This window comes from Giraffa tippelskirchi, chromosome 5 (assembly GCF_054371585.1).
Source record: "Giraffa tippelskirchi isolate mGirTip1 chromosome 5, T2T-mGirTip1v1.2.pri, whole genome shotgun sequence".
Classification (NCBI taxonomy): domain Eukaryota; kingdom Metazoa; phylum Chordata; class Mammalia; order Artiodactyla; family Giraffidae; genus Giraffa; species Giraffa tippelskirchi.
In genome coordinates, this window is record NC_137279.1 from 87,758,160 (window position 1) to 87,777,694 (window position 19,535).

A 19,535-nucleotide genomic window follows, 5' to 3' on the forward strand; every position below is an offset into this window, starting at 1 on the left:
AAGTAGTTTATCATTTTATTCTCTCTTTTAACATAGCCTCAGTTTCTTAGAGTATAAAATGGACAGAACAGCCTGTATTGTTGTTGAGTAGGTTGCTATGGTATGGGTAGTTTTTCAGTATGGGGATTGCTAGAGAATATGCATGTTGCCTGAGTTGCATGTACTTTTAATGGGGTCCTCTCACTCTTGGACTTACGTGAGTTTGTTCTTAATTGGTACTGCTTGTGGTGATCTCTTGGAGGTTCAGTTCAGTTCAACAGCAGGTTGCTCCTCGTATATGCCAACCCCCGTCCATTGCTAGGCACTATAGATATAAAGATGAATATGACCTAGTCCCTCTACTTGAGTTGTTTAAGATATAATAGATGTACAGATAATTTTAGTACACTTTGATAAACGGTTTAAGGGAAATATATGTACAGTGTTCCATAGAAGCACAGAAGAGGACTACTTAATCCCAGCATGGGGGTGTAGAGAATGAATTTGAAGATGGCATCTGGACTGATTTTTTTTTTTTAGTATTTATTTCTTAGTATTTATTAGTATTTCTTGTTTATTGGTATTTTTTAGTATTTATTTATTTTGTTTTCGGCTGTGTGGGGTCCTAGCTGAGGCACACAGGACCCTCTGTTGCGGCGCATGGCTTAGTTGCCCTGTGGCATGTGGGATCTTAGTTCTCCAACCAGGGCTTGAACCTGTGTCCCCAGCTTTGGAAGGCAGCTTCTTAACCACGGGACCACCAGGGAAGTCCCTGAACTGATTCTTAAAGGATGAGTAGGAGTTAGCCATCTGAAAAAAGGTGTGGTGGGGTGTATAGAAAAGGAGGGAGGGCCATTCAGGCAAAGAGAATAGTCTAAAGATAGTTATAGAGAAATGAATTGTGTGATATATGTGAACTGTAGACAAATGATTAACGTTAGAGAAATAAAAAGTGACAAAGGCCTGATCTTGGATGGTTTGGTGTGTTGGGTAAGGAATCTGGAGTGTTCTTATTGGTAAGGAGAGGATTGTGCATGCGAATTCGCTTCAGTCATGTCTGACTCTTTCTAACCCTGTGGACTGTAACCTGCCAGACTCCTCTGTTCATGGGATTCTCCAGGCAAGAATACTGGAGTGGGTTGCCATGTCCTCCTCCAGGGGATCTTCCTGATCCAGAGATCAAACCCACATCTCTTATGTCCCCTGCATTGGCAGGTGGGCTCTTTACCACTAACAACTACATGAGAAACTCAAGGAGAGAATTGTGGAGAGGTGTTAAGATGAAAAGTGATGTGGTCAGTTGTGCATTTTAGATAATTCAGCTGGATGTAGGGGATGGATTTAGACAGGTTAAGATTGGTGGTAAGGAGAGCTCTTAAAGAGGCTTTTGCAGTAAGCCAGGTGAGAGATTATTGGGACCTGAACCAGTGTGGTAGTAGTAGGAGGTGGAAAGGGAAGGCAAATTTAAGAAATAGAAAGTAGTATCAACAGAAATTTATAATTGTTTGGGTTATTGGAGGTTGTGGCCAGAGGGTGTAGTAGTATTGGGTGGTACTTGGTAGGGTAGTAAATATGAGTGCCTAGAGAGGAGATGAAAGCTGTTTGACCTGAGGGTTGGTTATTAGCTGGGTCACTGACATTACCCACAATGATGGAGGAAATTTGTGAATCAGATGCCAAAATACATAATAAATGTGGGACTGTGCTTGGTCACTGACAGGGCATTGGTAAATGACAACCATGAGGAAAGGTTAGAAAGTGGCATATATCCAAATGGTATGTGAACATCAGGAGAGTACAGGAGAATTACACGAATGCTCAGTGTAGGAGTTTAGTGATGTTTGTTGATTTAAATCCATGAGTTTTGGTGGATATTTGATTAACTTTCTCAGCAGTTATTCTCCTGGACTTGGTTTGACTGTAGGAGAAATGAGGATAGGTCTGTGGACGGATGAGTCGGGGCTGCAGAGGCCAAGGATGCTTGTCTCTTTGAAATCTCCTAGCCAGTTAGAAAAGTTTTACGGTGATTTCATGTGCATTTTCTCACTGGATTCTTAATAACTCCGAGGACTAGTTTTTTTCATCCTTGTTTTGTAGATGGGGACACTGAGGCTTTCAAGTTAAGTGACTTACTTAAGGTCACGTAGCTACAGTTTGTTAACGATACAGGCAGAATTAAAACTAGTTCAGACTTTCAGTTTCCCTGCTGTCAGCCCCTAAGTTTATCTGATGCAGCTTCTTTGTTAGAATTTAGAGTGAATTTTCTACTTCTCTTCATTTTGCTTTCATTTAAGGGATGAATTGATCGGGGGCACTGTCAGGGAGAGCACACAGAACCAAAAGCAGTATTTTAGAGGCCAGAGGAACAATCGGGACGATGTCTGCTGAATATGTAGCACTAAAATTGCAATTAGTGAGTCTTCCTTAGTGGAAGTGACTTATCTTTCTCTAGTAGGATCTGGACTTAGGGCAGCATCTGCTGAATATAGAGAACTCTAGGCTTTATTTTTTAATAAATATTTTATAGGCACTTCCCTGGCAGTCCAGTGGTTAAGGCTCCATGCTTCCAATGCAAGGGATGCGGGTTCGATCCCTGATCAAGGGAAGTAAGATCCTGCGTGCTCCACAGTGAGCCAAAAAAATCAACAACTTTGTAAAAGTTAATAAATGCTTATTAAGCACTACACAGTGCCAGGCATTGTGTTAGGCTCTGAGAATACAGGATTGGATAAGACTAGTTCCTAACACTGAGTGTTCACAGGTTCTTTCCTTGTCCTTACAGTATAGTGGGGATTGCAGCTGCTGAGCAGGGATTCTGGAAAGCATTGTGTACCTGAGCCCCCAGCATGGCGGGCCTAAAGCGGAGGGCAAGCCAGGTGTGGCCCGAAGAGCATGGTGAGCAAGAGCATGGGCTGTATAGCCTGCACCGCATGTTTGACATCGTGGGCACCCACCTGACACACAGAGATGTGCGAGTTCTTTCCTTCCTCTTTGTTGATGTCATTGATGACCATGAGCGTGGCCTCATCCGGAATGGACGTGACTTCTTACTGGCACTGGAGCGCCAGGGCCGCTGTGATGAGAGTAACTTTCGCCAGGTGCTGCAGCTGCTGCGCATCATCACTCGCCATGACCTGCTGCCCTACGTCACTCTCAAGAGGAGACGGGCTGGTGAGGGTGCACTTGGGGCTGGGACACTGGGATCAGGGAAGAGTTGTGGGCGGCCCTGAGTAAGCAGCATAGGAGTCCAGGCAGAAGGAGGCATTGACTCTGGGGAGTACTGAGAAGGACGTTTTGAGGTGCATTGGAGGGTTGGACTAGGAGAAGGGAAGGGTGTATCTTTTCCTGAGTGAGTCCTTCTCCCCCTACAGTGTGCCCTGATCTTGTAGACAAATACCTGGAGGAGACATCAGTTCGCTATGTGACACCCAGAGCCCTCAGCGACCCAGAACCGAGGCCTCCCCACCCTGCTAAAACAGGTGAGATACTAACTCTCCCTAATTCCCATCATCAAGAAAGAGGACGCTGGACCCATCTTTTGCCAGCCTAAATGAAAGGACACTGTCCCTCCCATATCTGCCCCTCCTTCAAAATCAGATGAGGTGTTAATGCTTCATCTAGGTCCTATAATGGTTCCCATGTTGTGTCTACCTTTCAAGGCACATTATTGATACTGCTGTAGTGCTAAGTCTAAATGATCCCTCCACATTCCAAGTGAATTGTTTCAATTTCTGCTTTTCCCCTACTGTGTCTCCCTTTTTACCTTCTGGTCAGTGCCTCCCCACTATCCTGTGGTGTGCTGCCCTACTTCGGGCCCTCAGATGTGTAGCAAGCGGCCAGCTCGAGGGAGAGCCACACTTGGGAGCCAGCGAAAACGCCGGAAGTCAGTGACACCAGATCCCAAGGAAAAGCAGACATGCGGTGAGGAAGTTCAAGGGTTCTAGAGGTGGAGTAGACTGGAGGGGAAATACAAAGAACTGCTGGAATACTGGGCATGCTAAGTTGCTTTAGTCATGTCCGACTCTTTGCAACCCCACTGGACTGTGGCCCACCAAGCTCCTCTGTCCATGGGATTCTCCAGGCAAGAATACTGGAGTGGGTTGCCATTTCCCTCTCTAGGAGATCTTCCCAATCCCTGTCTCTTAATGTCTCCTGCATTGGCAGGTGGGTTCTTTCCCACTAGCGCCACCTGGGAAGGCTTGGAATACTGGGCAGGTTATGCTATTTAGAGCAAGGCTCACTTTGATTGCTGTTGCACATTGAGGTTGAATGTTACAGTCCCTGGGTGGAGAACTCTGTCTTTGTGGCAGAGTACATTTCAACTCTTTCTAAGTAATAACTAGATGAAAGAGATGCCATTGTGACATCCTTATTGTAGTATGACTCAAGTCATGATAGAATATTAAAGGGAACTTCTGTTAATTAGGAAAATATCTCTTAGAATCAAGGTGCTACTTGTGAGTGATGGAAATAATCTGATGTGGGCATGTCCCATTTAAGGGAACCTCTTGAATTGAGGCAAGGATTTCAGAGCTTCATAGAAAAGAACTAGTCCTGGGAAGAGGTCGAGAAGCTGTCAGGTGTTGTTCCCAACTTTTCAAAACTTGGGTGTAAAATCAACTCTCACTGCAATCTCTTGTCTGCTTTTCTCCACAGACATCAGACTGCGGGTTCGGGCTGAATACTGCCAGCATGAGACTGCTCTGCAGGGCAACGTCTTTTCTAACAAGCAGGACCCACTTGAGCGCCAGTTTGAGCGCTTTAACCAGGCCAACACCATCCTCAAGTCCCGGGACCTGGGCTCCATCATCTGTGACATCAAGTTCTCTGAGCTCACCTACCTCGATGCATTCTGGCGCGACTACATCAATGGCTCGTTACTAGAGGCACTTAAAGGTGTCTTTATCACAGACTCCCTCAAGCAGGCTGTGGGCCATGAAGCCATCAAGCTGCTGGTGAATGTGGACGAGGAGGACTATGAGCTGGGCCGACAGAAACTCCTGAGGAACTTGATGCTGCAAGCATTGCCCTGACCTTTTTCCCCTTCTCACTTCTCTGGGGACTTCTCACCACCCACCTCTGGAGCTTACATACTGTTCTGGGGTTTGTTCTCTACCCTTCCAACCAATCACACCCCTGCCTTTTTTTTTTTTTTTTTTAAAGGAAAAGACAAAAGAAAAATGGAAGTGGTGTCCCCCACCCCTCCCTGCACCCATGTGCCTGGGCTCCCCTTTGTTTCCCCTTTCCACTTACCCCCTCATGTGTGTCTCTACAGTCACCTTGCCACTGAGCCGTAAGACAAATGTGTAGGGAGAAGCAAAGTCTATAGATCATAGTCTTTGTAAGGGATTGAAGTGATCACTGCTTTTGGGTGCATTGAGGGGTTATCAGTACTTCTGGCTTTATGAGGGCTCTTAAACTTTGTCTGAAAAACCAAAGGGCTGTCAGTAGGGAGCTGTGTGGAAGGTGGGACTCTGAAGTGTATTTTGGAAATTAATCACCACCCTCTCCCAAATTATAGAATTTTTAAAAAACAAAGAAGCTGTGGCCCTTTCCACTCTCTCCTGGCCTCTGGTGCTGCTCCTCTCTGCCTCGTTTCCTCCATTCCATGGCTTGAAACCTCTGCCTGGTGTGGCTCCTTCCTTTTCCCTCTCAAACCCTCTTGAAAGGAATAATAGGTAAGAGGACTAGGTCAGCCTAGTCACTGTCCTAACTGTGGTGTGTGTGTACACACACACACAGGGTGGATGGAGAAGCGGTTGCTGGTTAAAATACACTCCCCCTGAAAAGGGGAAGGGGGAGTGTGACACTTTCTTTCCATGTTCAAGTGAAAATAAATAATGTACCCTGCAGCCCTTTCCCCTTTTGCTTTCTTCTGGCTTGGGCAAAGGGCATCATAGGTGAGAGTGAAGTGATTCGGTATCAATTCCTTTCTTCTTTTTCTTTCCCCATCCTCTACCCTGACTCCCAATCCCAAGCTCGGGAGCACGGGGCTGGGACATGCACTGAGTGTTGCACTTTTCTTTAGGTAGGGAGGCCTGTTGAAAAAGCCAGGAGGCCTAGAACTGGAGCCTAGTCCAGCTGGTACAATACCACCTCCCCTTTCAGCTCCCAAAAGAGATATTCAGACACAGACTTTATGATTATTATATTTTTTTTCAATGCCAGTGCTGCTCAGCCCTCAGCATAACTTCAGTTTTCACGAAATAAACAGTGACTATATTAAATTCCACCTTTCTGAAACGGAAATCTGAGCTCAGGTGAAAGTTTCTTCTTTTCCAAGAAGCTGAACCTGTGTTCCATCAAGAGACAAGGTTCTCCAAGTGAGGGGAGCTGCGCCTGGGTCCTGCCTACAGGTCACAACACCACCAGCTCACAATGGAGGTCTCAGTGGGCAGAAGTCAAAAGTCTTAAGACAGTGGGTGACCCAGATTGCGGTAGAGGTCAGGCCTGCGGTGCTGGAACACAGGCAGTTGTTTGCGCAACTGTTGCAGATAGTTGAGGTCAATTCGGGCAAGGCAGAGGCCCGGTCCTTCAGAGCAGCGGGCTACCACTGTTCCCCAGGGATCTACCACCATGCTATGGCCATAACTTGCTCTCTTCTCATGGTGGCGTCCACACTGTGCTGCCGCCACTACGTAGCACTGGGTTTCAATGGCACGGGCCCGCAACAACACCTAGGGATGGAGGAGATAGGTGTTCACTTAAGTACATGTAGCAGCTGGTAGGGAAGTGATAAGCCATGGACATTACAGCCCAATCTACCCATTGTGACCATTCTGATAATTGCCTGTGAACGATTTACTACTCTGAGAGGCAACAATCTGGGGAAATGAATTTTCCCACTAGGTGGGAAGGAGAAAGAAAATCTTTTAACTGGTAGAACCAAGGAAGGAGAATGAAGTAAGAAAAGGCCCTCATGTTCTGAAGAAGTACTCTCTTACCTCCCAGTGGGCTGGGCCTGTAACAGATCCAAAAGCCGACGGGTAGGTAAGTATTTCTGCTCCAGCCTGAACCAATGCCAGAGAGAGTTCAGGGAACCGCATGTCATAGCAGATAGCTAGACCAATCTGGAATGAAAAACAGCTTATTTAGCCCCCCTGCCCTTACGTCACAGCATTTGGTCATAACGCTGCTACCCCACTCCTTAGGGCTTTTTGTCCTCTACCACCGCTTTAAAGTATTCCTGTTCCCTTCCCTCTTGTTCCTCTCCTACCCTCATCCTTTCACAATGCCCACCTTGCCTGCCGGTGTGCTGATAGGAGACTCAAGACTGGGCCCAGGTATGGTAGAGTTGCTTTCACGCATAGGCCCCTGTCCTGGAATCTCTACGTCACACAGATGCGTCTTCCTATAGGTGGCCACTACTGACCCTAGAGTAAGAGGGAAAACGAATCCTCGGTGCTGGTGCCCTAGAAAGCCAGCTTAGATCCTCTCCTCCCAAAGAGGAGATAGCTTATAGGCTAGGAACAGAAGTACAAATACCCACAAAAACCCCTGGCCAAGGAAACAGTTGAGAAAACAGAATTCTGGAGAATCTTAGGTAGAATTGCCTGAGGAGGCAGGCTAAGGAGTCTCACCCATGTTGTTCAGAATCACATGACAGTTGTAGATTTTCTGAGTCTGCTCCCAGTCCTGGCCACGCTCGTGGAAACCACCCAAGGACAGCCAGAGTCCACATTCCCTGAGGGGGAGGGGATACTGACAACTTTTCTCAAGGTTCTACCCTCATATCTGGCAATCCTAGGACATTACTCAAAAAGAAACTACCTCTCCCTCCCCCTTTCCTTGATACCTGGCAAGCTGGGTATATTCTTCCAAAAGGTTCCCACCCAGTGGCTCAGATAGGCGGCGTGTCTCTTCAGGGTCCCGTGCAATGAAGTCAAATGCCTCAGGCAGGAAAGCCAGGCAAGCGCCCAGTCTGGCAGCCTCCCGAATCAGCTCAGCACATGTTTTAAAGTTCTGCTCCTTGTCTGGTGTCGATGTTACCTGGCACACAGCCACCAGGGGCAGTTCCCAGGAAGAAGATGAGATGGCCATGGTTTTGAGTCTGTAAATGGCATAGGCAGGCCTCAGACTGACTAGCATGGGGAAACCTAAGTTTAAGGATGAGAGGCTAAAATAGGGAGACATGAAAGCTGGACTTTCCTTTGATTTTACTCTTACAGGGCACAATCACCCATGGCATAATGACCCACTAATGAAATATTTCTGTGGATGGTTGGTGCCCCAGTTTCTCCCACCATCCAGACATTTAACAAACATTTACTGAGCATCTATTATGTGCCAGGCACTGAGCACAACAAACATGTTACCTGGGTGGAGCACAAAGTACTGAAAATCGAGGTATCCGGAGTCCAGTACACGAAAGAAGGGACAGGAGTTGGTGAGGAGGCCTGATGATGAAGCCCAGCCTGAAGAAAGTGAGAAATCAGGACACCAACCCCACTCTCAAGCAATAAATTTCTAAGATCCTCTGACTTCTCTCTTCGTACTGTGAGGCTGAATCAGGACCCTCCCTGTAAAACCTCCCAAATCTTCAAAACATTCTTTATCATAGGTAATTATGGGCTACCGGAAGAGATCATAAAGTGGGAAGATGGAGGAAAGGCCTTTGATCTCACATTAAATTAAAGCCTTTTTCCTCAGACAAATGTTTCCGCAGTTCAAAACTCAGCTCCGAGATAGTTCCTCGGTCTTCCCAGCTTCTCTTCTTGACTGTGCACCTGCAGTTTTATTGACGCAACGCCTATTTCCCCACCAGAATCTCTGAGGGGAAGTTCACCCTCCCTCGTGTCTCACCACCCAGCGGTGGGCAGGGGGGCACTGGCACCCAGATCCCAACCAGCGCCCCACTCTCCAGTTAACCCTTTCTTTCCCGCGCCTCCCAGGGGCAGCGTCTCTGTTGCACAAGTTAAAGCACCGCAGGTGGAATTCATCGGGGTGGGCGGGATAGGTAGTAGGTCCTACATTAAGATATGGCCAAAATCATCCGCAGGATCCGAACAGAACTGCGGCCTGGGGGTGGAGGTGCCAGGGGCGAGTGGGCGGTAACTCCGAGACCGGACATGACGCAGGGCAGGGGGGCTGAGCCGCGAAGGCCGGAAGCCTAGCAGGCGGTGAAGATGGCGGAGAACGGCGGTCGTGCCGTCAAGAGCAGCGGGAGCGGCACGGGGAAGGGGGCGGTGTCCGCAGAGCAGGTGAGGACCAGAAAACGTGAAGTAGGGCAAGCTTCCTGGTCCAGAGTCGCTGTGAGAAGATGGGGGGAAGCCTGTGGCTGTGCAGACCTTTACTCCAGTCCCCCATTTGCGTGGCCATCCAGAGAGGGGAGGGTCCTTCTAGAAGCTAGCCGAGCCCCCGGGGAGCGAGTAGGCGGATTGGTAGGTGAGAGCCACGCCCCCTCGGAGGGTTGGGTGAGCCTAGGCGAGAGAACAACTCGGGGAAGCAGGGGCTGGGAGGATGCGCAGGTCTGAGCAAAAATGGGTGGCCAGTTTCCCTACTTTTCCTCCGCACCTTGGAACAGGATATGGCTAGGTGAGGCAGGTCATGACGAGTCCTAGGGGATTAGTCGACGGATTGGTAGTGTAGTCTGTTACTTGATCCTGAAGCCACGCTGAAAATCGTCGTCACTCTGCAGAGCCACGTGACTCACATACTCGAACAGTCTACTGTTTCATACTGTTTTGATTTGAGAGTCATTACTAGATTGAATTTAGACACCAGAAATCCTTTACCAAAAATTTGAGCATGCATTTCTCCCAGTGCCTAGCACCGGGAGAGGTTTGATAAATTAATCAGAAAGCCGTTTGTGGCTTGGGAACAGTGGTTTGCTGATAGTGGGGCTGGTGTTTATTACGGGTGGGAAGAAATCCGTGTAATAGGAAAACGTAATTAAAACAATAGCTCTTTTAATTTTAGGTTCATTTATCAGTCATTTGTTGAACAGTTACTGTAGTCAGAGGTATTCTGCATAAAGATTTTTAAAACTGACGCCTGCAGTCAAAGAGCTTTTAGTCTGGTGAGAAAAATAAGACATACACAAAATGCTAATGTGAGGCAGAAGTATATGTATGAGAGATTTGAAGTGTTATGGAATTTTGGGGGAGAGGAGAAGAGTTTTTAGACAACGTATACAACGTGTTTTGCACAGTGATAAAAAACAAAATATACTGTGTGCTTCAGTTCAGTCGCTCAGTCGTGTGACTCTGCGACCCCATGGCACGCCAGGCCTCCCTGTCCATCACCAACTCCCGGAGTTTACTCAAACTCCTGTCCATTGAGTCGGTGAGGCCATCCAAGCATCTTATTCTCTGTCTTCCCCTTCTCCTGCCTTCAATCTTTCCAAGCATCAGAGTCTTTTCAGATGAGTCAGCTCTTCCCATCAGGTGGCCAAAGTACCTGATGTGCGTAATAAATGTTAATTATTTTGTTTTGTAAAAAAGATCATCTTTCAGCTCAGTTCTAAAGGATGAGAGAAAGTCAAGCAAAGAAGAAAGTGGAGGATTTTCTTTGTAGAGGGAATAATGTGTTTAAAAACACTGTGGCATGAAACTTCCTGATATGTTTGGGATGCAGATAGACTTAAAGTTTGGGATGCAGATGGACTTAAAGTTTGGAATGGATTACTGCAAGACTTGAAAGTGGAGAAAGGGGGACAAAAGAGGAATCTTGGATGTCCTTCAGGTTTCTGTCTTTGATGGTGCCTTTAGGGCATGTAGGAAGATGGACAGGTTTGGGGAGAAAATAAGTTTGAATTTGAGTTTTTTGTGGGACATACAGGTAGAGACATTTAGTAGATAGTTTGATTCATAATGTCAGGTTACAGAAAGAAATCTGAATTGGAGATACAGAGAGTTATACGTATATGAGTGGTAGACAAAGCCATGGTTGTGGGTGAAATCACCTAAGGTTTGTACAGAAAGTGAAAAAAGAACAGAGTGAAACCAATTTTAAGGGATGATAGAGAAAAAGAGGCCGTCAAAACAGACTGAAGAATTGTGGTAATTGAGTTCTGAGGCTGTTTCTTGCTTAACATTCTCTGACCTTTGTTTGTGTTCCAGAGAGAACACTGGGTAAAAAATATTTATCACTGCTTCAAATCTGAGCCATCTAGACAAGATGGAGGCAAGTGGCACATTGTGCTGGGCACTTTACTTGTTTTATCCTCTGTTATTTAATTACTGCCGTTTGAAGTATCAGTGTTGTCCTCAGAATGTTTGAGTTTCAGAGGCTTTAACTTACTCAGACTGGGAGAGTTTAATTGAGGGACTTGAGAATCAGACAGACCTATTTTTTCTGCTTATACCATGATCCTACTAGAGATATTTGAGCTGAGCCTGAAGGATTGGATAAATTTGAACAGATGGCAGTAGAAACAGAATATAGAGAATAGGGTAAGAGGAGATCTAGAGAAAGCATGGATTGACATGAAGTGCAGTGACTACTTTGTTTAGCTAAATCATGAGTTATAAGTTAGAAAGGTATAGTCCTTAAAGTATACTGAGTCTTTGCATTGCAAAGAATTCAGGACTTTTTAATGTAAGCAGTGAGGGACTCATAGAAAGGTATATGTTATACCATTGATTTTTTTCTTATTACATAAAATAATACATATTCATTGTAGAAAACACAAGAAAAAGTATAAGATAAGAAATAAATTACCCATGGCTCTACTATCCAGCGATTACTATTCTTACCATTTTGAAATGTATCCTTTAAGAGGTTTTCCCCCTCCTTTATGTTTTTGTACATGTGTATTTTACACATTTACATCTTTAATTTTCTATAGTATTCTAAATACAGTATTTGCTATTTCATAATCTGCTTTTAAGCTTAATATCATGAATATTTTTCTGTGTCATCCTAGTGCTAGAATAATTAAATTAGCAACAATGTATAAGATGGATTTGGAGAGTCCAAAAATGGGGAGATTGTTGCAGTACCTGAGACAAGAGGTAATGAGGCCTTCAGTTGGCATGATCAATGTCAGTAAGCCTAAGAAAAATTGCTGAGGTAGAGGCAGTAAATTTGGTAGTTGATGGGATAAGGGTGTGTTCAAAGATGAAACCAGGGTTTCCTACCAGCCTAGAGTTGTGTCATTAGCAGAAAGACGGGAGACAAGAAGAGAAGCGGTTTAAAATGGAGTAAAAGGACTTCCCTGGTGGTCCAGTGGTTAAGACTCTGAGCTTCCAATGCAGGGCGTGAGGGTTTGAACCCTGGTCAGGGAACTAGGATCCCACATGCTGTGTGAGTTGCCAAAAAAAGAAAAAAGAAACAAAGGAGTAAAAGAAAAGAAAGTTCAGCTTTGAATGACCTGAGTTTAAGGTATCTATAGGACATTTAGGTGGAGCTGTTTTATAATAATAGCAGGTACTGTTTATTGACAGTCTGTTGTATGTTGGATAATGTCCTAAGTCCTTGATGTAATTAATGAATCCTCACAACATTGTATGAGATAGATGCCTCCAATTTTTTGGTGAAAAAACTTAGATTCAAAAAAGACATAACTTGGGAATTCTCTGATGGCCCACTTAGTGCTTTCCCTGCCATGGCCCAGGTTCGATCCCTGGTCAGGGAACTAAGATTCCACAGCCTCATGGCATGGTCAAACATTTAAACAAATAAAGTGAATTGGGAGGTGAGGAAGTGGAGGCAGTGAGTATAGACTGATCCTAAAAACTTTGATGAAGAGAAAGGATGAGAATCATCATTTGATAAGCTCAGAGAAATTTTAGAGTTGAATATGTTTACCTGGAGAATCCCCATGGACAGAGGCACCTGGCAGGCTACAGTCCAGGGAATCACAAAGAGTCAGACGTGACTGTGCAACTAAGCACACAGCACATGTTAGTTAGAAGAGGGAGCACTGAACTAAAAAGAAGATATTAAGTGCAGTGAGAGCCCAGAAAATGCTTTTCCAGATGCATCCAGTCATAATTCTCTACCTCTTTTATTCTTCCATTAAACGCAGTAAGAGTAAATATCATGTAGATAAGACCTTTGGGTGATAAATATAATGATTATAGATTTTCCCCATACTTAACAAAACTATATGGTATCAAACAAAAAAGAAAGAAAACAAAAATAAATCAAATAGAAATAGTTTGACTCATTAAGAGATTATTATGTGACAAGCCAGGAATAATACATTAGTAGAAAATGAATTCTTAGAGTTAGACAGACCATGGTAAAAGTAGCAGTCCTGCAGTCCACTGTGTTATTTTATCCACCCCCACATCCCACCAGCCTTGGTTTCATGATCTGTATTTTACAGAAGGTACATGTCTTACAATGTTTTTGTTGCTTTTGTTGTTTGTTTTAGAATTAAATGAAATAAAGAGTCCAGCAGAGTGCCTGCACACAGTAGTGCCCCTTTACTGTGCAGACTGCGGTGGGAGGCAGGCAGTTTATCGTAGGACTATAAAAGATACAGGTTTTTTTTTTTTTTTTTTAAGATACAGGTATTTTAAAAGAAGTTATATTTACATATTTTAAATTTTCAAAGAAGATAACAATAAAGTTTAGAGGTAGGCGGTATGATGGAAAATAAAGAACATAGTATGTGAAAATAGAAAAAGTTTTCTATCAAAAAGTTAAATTGATAAGCGCTTATATGTGAGTACATACAAGGAGTTAATATGGGACTAGGGGATGGCAAGAACTGCTTCCTAGAAGAATCTATGTTGAAACATGAAGAACGAAGTAGAGTTAGGCAGAGAAAAATGCGATGACAAAGGTTTGGGTAAGTGTACTAGGTAGGGTGTGGATTTTCTGCAAATGCCTGAAGGTAAATGATCGGGGAATTGCAAGTGGTTCTACTGGGCAATGGGCTTCCCTGGCGGCTCAGTCGGTAAAGAATCTGCCTTCAGTATGGGAGACCTGATAGTGCTGAGCCTAAGAGGTAGGAGAAGGACTGATTGCAAGAGGTCAGCAAGGACCAGGTCTATAGGACTTTTTTTCTACTGTCTTCAGGAGTTTGGATTTTATCCCGTGAGCAGTGGGAATAATTGAAGGTTTAGGCATAGGATGGGTAGATTTAAATTTAAGGTTACTTGTGCTGAAGTGTGGGGAATGGATTGAAGGAGGCAAGTGTGGAATTCACCTAGGAGGCTCCGTAGTACAGGTGAGAGATGATAGTGGATGGATTTGAGGTATTCAGTAGATAGATATGATTTAGAAGTTAATTAATTGAGGGTGGATAGTGAGTTGAGGATGATTCCAAGGCTTCTGCAATTAAGATCTCTTCCTGCTCTAAAAATTACTAAATTAACATAGGTAATATAAGCTACCATTAGGTACAATCATGACATTGCTGGTAGCACTGTAAAGTCATCTGGTCATCTTGGAGAAGTTTATAGCAACATACAGTAGAAACTATAATAATGTTAATACCCTTTTGACTCAGTCTTATTGGGGGAATATGATTCAAGAGAAATGACTGTAAAGTTTTTATACTGTTTGTCCAGATATGTAAAATCAATGCTATTTATTACAGAAAAATTGGAAATAACCTAAATGTCCCAACAAGAGAAGAATGGTTAGATGGTTTATGTATTAAAAAAAAGTATCAATACGGTTTAAATGCTGTATAGCCCTTAAAAATTAGAATACCATGTCCTGTAGATGAATACATAAAATGTCACACACACATATATACACACACACAGAAGAATATTATTCACCTGTAAAAAAGAAGGAAATTCTTCTATTTGTGACAAAATGAATGAACCCTGAAGGTATTATGTTCAGTGAAAATAAGTCAAAGAAAGACAAATACTTAATGATCTCATTTATATGTGGAGTAAAAAAACAAAATTGAACTCATAGAAACAGAGTAGATTGGTGCTTTGGAGTGGGAAGAGGAGGAATGAGTGAAGGGGGGGTCAAAAATAACAAAATTGGAGTTACAACATGAATAAGTTCTGGGGATCTAATGTATAGCATGATGACTGTGGTTAACAATACTGTGTTGTACACTTGAAAGTTTCAATGAGCAGAAATCTTAAAAGTTCTCATCACAAAAGTAACTGTGAGGTGATGGATATATTAACTAATATTGTGCTAATCGTTTCCAAATATATATATATAAAATCATAATGTTATATACCTTAAACTTACACAATGCTCTGTGTCAATTATCTTTGTTTTTGGCAGCACTGTGCGTCATGTGGGAGCTTAGTTCCCCAAACAGGGATCGAACCCAGCACCCCTGCAGTGGAAGCTGAGTCCTAACCACTGGTTTGCCAGGGAAGTCCCCTATCAATTATATCTGAAGAAAACTGGGAACAAACAAACAAAAAAGATGATCATGTCCTCTGTAAAATTATTTCTACATGCCAGTTATGAGAATGTGAGAGCCCTGTATAGTTGTGAGGCTTGAAGTTACTTTAGAACAGGAACAGTAGGGACTTCCCTGGTGATCCAGTGGTTTGGACTCTGCCTTTGCACTACAGGGGTTGTGGGTTCGATTCCTGATCAGGAAACTAAGATCCTGCTGCACCTCGCGACCAGAAAAAAAGGAAAAAAAGTTGGTATTTTAATTGGATTCTTTTTCAGGAGGAGTGTTTATGTGTGAGATGATTTAGTAGGGCTGAGGGAGTCAACAGTGACCTGGCCATCTCTGCTTATTATAGGATTGTTAAGTATAGAGTTGAAATATAGCATTGTTAATCAGCAAGAGTGTTTGAAGAAAAGTTGGAATTTAAAAAAATTTCTTTGTCTTTAGTAGTGTTAAACTGGTGGTTGAAAAGTAGATTCCTACTAATTATTATACTAAAGAAAATAATTTCAAGTCTCAGAAATTTTAGACATTTAAGCTGATTTCATTAATGTATGTTAAATACAATATATATCCAGAAGAATGGATGTCATTCAGATGCTAGGAGGGCATCTGGAATCTAGCTTAGTTGTGGAATTTTCTTAGATGAAAGTATTTTGATGTTACATTGACAGTGGAGAAAATGCTAATTATAAATGGAATAGTTTTGATATAGGTAATGAAGGTGAAGGAAAAACAGCTTGTAGATGAGTGAGATTTCCGACGCATCTGCTGAAATGAGTGGATGAAGCAGATTGAGATGAAAGGATGATGGTTGGGAGAAGGAAACAAGCTGCTGGAATGACAAGTTCCTAGTCAAATTTATTCCTTCATTTATTGGGCAGTAGAAGGGATGCAGAGGTGGTACAGGACAGCATGATATTAGCTGTATATGAATCTTGCAGAGAGAGCTAGAAATAAGGGATCCTAGTAAAGACGAGGTGCTTAGTCATTGATGGGAATGAGAATGGAGATGATGGAAGTGACCGTGAGAGATTTGGTAATGGTTTGAATGAATGGGCCTGTTGCTCTCAGCTGACCATGAGGGTCCAAGGGACACTCCATTTGGAGAGAGATCATGATGGTAATGAATGTACTTCACTGCTTACAAAACTGTTCCACATTAATTCATTCATGTGATACAACAGCCCTATGAAGTAGGTATCATCTGCGTATCACAGGTAAGAAAACTAAGGCTCAGAGAAATTAACCCAGTGGTTTTCAGTTCTGGCTGCACATCAGAATTTCATGGGAGATCTTTTCTGAAATACTGAGGCCTGGAGCCTCATTCCCAGTGATTGTGTAATTGTTCTGAGGTTCCACTATTCATGTTTTAAAACTGATCCCCTGATCCTAACTTGTAGCCAGGGTTAAATGAATAGGGTTAAAAGTCTGTCATAGTTCATAAAACCAATGTGTGACAAAGACAAAACTTGAAACCTAGTCTTTTGTCTTTCATCTGATATTTCTTTCCAAATACAGTCATCAGAGCGTGATACTAGATGTGTTGCTGGGGTATTAAGTACCCAGGCTGACTTTCAGTCTGTTTTAATTCTCTGCTCAGTTTCTGGGGAAGAAGTGGCTGGTGGTAATCACTTCTCTGGGCCTTTAAGTATGTTATTATGCTTCTTTTGCACCACTACCCACCCCACCCTCACCCCCAATTTCTCATCCTTTAGGCTTCAGTTAAGGCATTCTCTCTCAGGAAACCTATTATCAGTTAGGATTTACAGGCTGCAGATATGGGCTTTGGGCCACTTATATTTTTTTAAAGGACTGTTTTAGAAGGATGGTGGTAGAATTGAACACAGTGAACACAGAATTGAACACAGTGAAAAGAAACATTTATCATCTAGGTCACACAAAGTTCAAGAACTAAGGCAGCTTCAGGGATTTCAGGAAAGGAATAGAGGATAATCTTTACAGGACAACTGTCAGTGTTGGGGCTTCCCTGGTGGCTCAGATGGTAAAGAATTTGTCTGCAATGCAGGAGACACAGGAAATGGTGGTTTGATACCTGGGTCGGGAAGATTCCCTGGAGGAGGAAATGGCAACCCACTCCAGTATTCTTGCCTGGAAAATCTCATAGACAGAAGAGCCTGGCGGGCTACAGTCCATAAGGTCGCAAAATGTCAGAGATGACTGAAAACTCACATAGGTGTCTTAGCTCCAGCTGCATTTTGTACCTGTTTGTCTCTCCTGTAGAGAGACTCTAGTATAGAATAGGTTACTGTCCCTGTGGTCAAGGAGCAAGGGTCCTGTAATTAGTAGCCCCACAAGAACCCCAGTGAATTAGGAGGGGCAGTTCCCTAACGAGAGGGATGCTGGGCAGATCCAAACAAGAATTACTCACTACAAAGCCTTTCCTTTACCTACAAGTTTAAGCTCCCCTGTAGGTGCTCCAGTAGCTCTCCACCTCCATTCTTATATAACAAATGCCTAGTCCTCACCAAACTAAGTTGCAAGATGGTCTAGCCACCTAGTTGGCACTCAGTGTTGGTTGAATGGAGTTCCAGACAGACATAAGTTACAAATTGCAGACTGTGTTCTACTCCTTTCCTATGCAGGTAGGAAACGACTGCGTCTTTGTAAAGCCTGCGATGCTGTGTTGTATGTTGTTGTCGTTCAGTGGCTAAGTCATGTCCAACTCTTTGCGACACCATGGACTCCAGAGTGCTAGGCTTCTCTGTCCTCTACTGTCTCCTGGAGTTTGCTCAGATTAGTTTGCATTGAGTTGGTGACGCTATCTAACCATCTCATCCTCCGCCATCCTCTTCTCCTTTTGCCTTCAATCTTTCCTAGTGTCAGGGTCTTTTCCAGTGAGTCGTTTGCATGTTGACCCTCTACCATTTCCACTGTCCCCTCTCTCACCTTATCTTTCTCATCTTCTTAGGTAATTGCTGGCTTCAACCGTCTTAGGCAGGAACAGCGGGGCCTGGCATCCAAAGCAGCTGAGCTGGAGATGGAGTTGAATGAGCACAGGTGAGGAGCAAACAGTAGGAGAGTTGGATGGGCCATTTTGTACGAGGGTTGCAGCAGAGTGGGACTGAATTCTCAGAGCCTGCTTTGTCCTCCTACCTCAGCCTAGTGATTGATACTCTGAAGGAGGTGGATGAAACCCGCAAGTGCTACCGCATGGTTGGAGGGGTGCTGGTGGAGCGGACTGTCAAAGAGGTGCTGCCTGCCTTGGAGAACAACAAGGAGCAGGTGAGCAAGAATCCCCGTATAGATGCTCTGAGCAACCAAGCCGTAAGAAAGGGTTGGCTAGGGCTTTAGGGATTGTAGGGAGGAAAGTGTGGGTAGGGACTCACATTGAAGACAGCATAAATAGCCTATTGGCCTATGCTCTTTATGTTATGCTAAGTCTAACTCCTTAGATAAAGGAGTTGCTGACTGTGCCTCTCAACATGGGTTCTGTGACCTGGCTGAGTTGGGAGAAGGAAGGTGGTTAGAGTGGTGTTTTTCACAGTGTAGTCTATGGGTACCTGCATCCAGATAACCTGGAGGACTAATTTAAAATGCAGCTTCCCAGACCCTCTCCTGTACCCACTGATTCAAAACTGCTGGGGATGGGAGCCACGAAGAGCATTTTAAAAATAATCAGCCCGGGTGATTCTTATGTATACTAAAGTTTTTAAAACATTGTTTTAAAGAAAGGAATACTTACAGTGTCTGGGCTCTACTATTAATATTTGGTTAAAGTTGAGCTTAGAGGTATCATCTGTCCTTCACTTCTCCCTGTCGTTTGCCCTCTAGATACAGAAGATCATTGAGACACTGACACAACAGCTTCAGGCAAAGGGAAAAGAACTAAATGAATTCCGGGAAAAGCACAACATTCGTCTCATGGGGGAAGACGAGAAGCCAGCAGCCAAGGAAAATTCAGAAGGCGCTGGGGCTAAGGCCAGCTCAGCTGGCGTGTTGGTCTCCTAGAAACCAAAGCCTTCGCATTGTTTTCTACCCTAATCCCCACTTCTAATTTCTCTTTATTGTTATTATTATTTTCTCTGCTATTGTAATATTTTTTTGTTAATTAAATGTTTTGGTCAGAATGCTTAGCTCTAGCCTGAACCTTTCACCCAATATGAGGAGTAGAATTTGCATGGGGCATGGATAAGCATATGATTTATGGTTTTGGTTCTATCAGGTTAATGGCTCACAGTATCAGACTAGGTCTTATATTTTCTCCTTTCCTTTGCAAATAAAGATGCATCTCCTTATTTACTTCCCTCCCCACCAA

The 19,535-nt window shown here is 43.8% G+C and overlaps 3 protein-coding genes across 19 annotated transcripts in view; 2 read left to right on the forward strand and 1 right to left on the reverse strand.

Annotated features, from left to right (window-relative positions):
• The window catches only part of DEDD (death effector domain containing), a 10,928-nt gene extending 4,700 nt beyond the window's left edge, over positions 1 to 6,228 (forward strand). For 4 of the 13 annotated variants that reach the window (XM_081485089.1, XM_081485090.1, XM_081485091.1 and 1 more), the window contains 4 exons: positions 2,762 to 3,150; positions 3,351 to 3,458; positions 3,754 to 3,900; positions 4,636 to 6,228. In XM_081485089.1, coding sequence (XP_081341215.1) covers positions 2,826 to 3,150; positions 3,351 to 3,458; positions 3,754 to 3,900; positions 4,636 to 5,012 — 957 coding nt within the window. In that variant the 5' untranslated portion in view covers positions 2,762 to 2,825 and the 3' untranslated portion in view covers positions 5,013 to 6,228. Of the gene's footprint in view, positions 1 to 2,740; positions 3,151 to 3,350; positions 3,459 to 3,753; positions 3,901 to 4,635 lie in introns of all 13 variants that reach the window. The other 9 variants (XM_081485095.1, XM_081485096.1, XM_081485097.1 and 6 more) reach the window with 3 other exon arrangements.
• Positions 6,113 to 18,251, reverse strand: NIT1 (nitrilase 1). 5 transcript variants are annotated; one of them, XM_081485084.1, is made up of 8 exons: positions 18,167 to 18,251; positions 9,493 to 9,657; positions 8,295 to 8,393; positions 7,775 to 8,029; positions 7,560 to 7,663; positions 7,219 to 7,352; positions 6,924 to 7,049; positions 6,113 to 6,656 (listed from the first exon to the last, which is right to left on the reverse strand). In XM_081485084.1, the coding sequence occupies exons 4-8, from the start codon at positions 8,017 to 8,019 to the stop codon at positions 6,390 to 6,392; spliced, it is 876 nt and encodes a 291-aa protein (XP_081341210.1). In that variant the 5' UTR covers positions 8,020 to 8,029; positions 8,295 to 8,393; positions 9,493 to 9,657; positions 18,167 to 18,251; the 3' UTR covers positions 6,113 to 6,389. The 5 variants fall into 5 exon arrangements, with proteins under 5 accessions (XP_081341210.1, XP_081341207.1, XP_081341209.1 ...); XM_081485081.1 differs by lacking the exons at positions 9,493 to 9,657; positions 18,167 to 18,251 and adding exons at positions 8,604 to 8,705; positions 8,950 to 9,025; XM_081485083.1 differs by lacking the exons at positions 9,493 to 9,657; positions 18,167 to 18,251 and adding an exon at positions 9,267 to 9,326.
• PFDN2 (prefoldin subunit 2) lies at positions 9,076 to 19,344 on the forward strand. Its single transcript, XM_081485130.1, has 4 exons — positions 9,076 to 9,179; positions 18,189 to 18,277; positions 18,379 to 18,502; positions 19,052 to 19,344. Exons 1-4 carry the CDS (start codon positions 9,105 to 9,107, stop codon positions 19,226 to 19,228), a joined length of 465 nt encoding a protein of 154 aa, XP_081341256.1. The 5' UTR covers positions 9,076 to 9,104; the 3' UTR covers positions 19,229 to 19,344.
• The last annotated feature ends 191 nt before the right edge of the window (positions 19,345 to 19,535 follow it).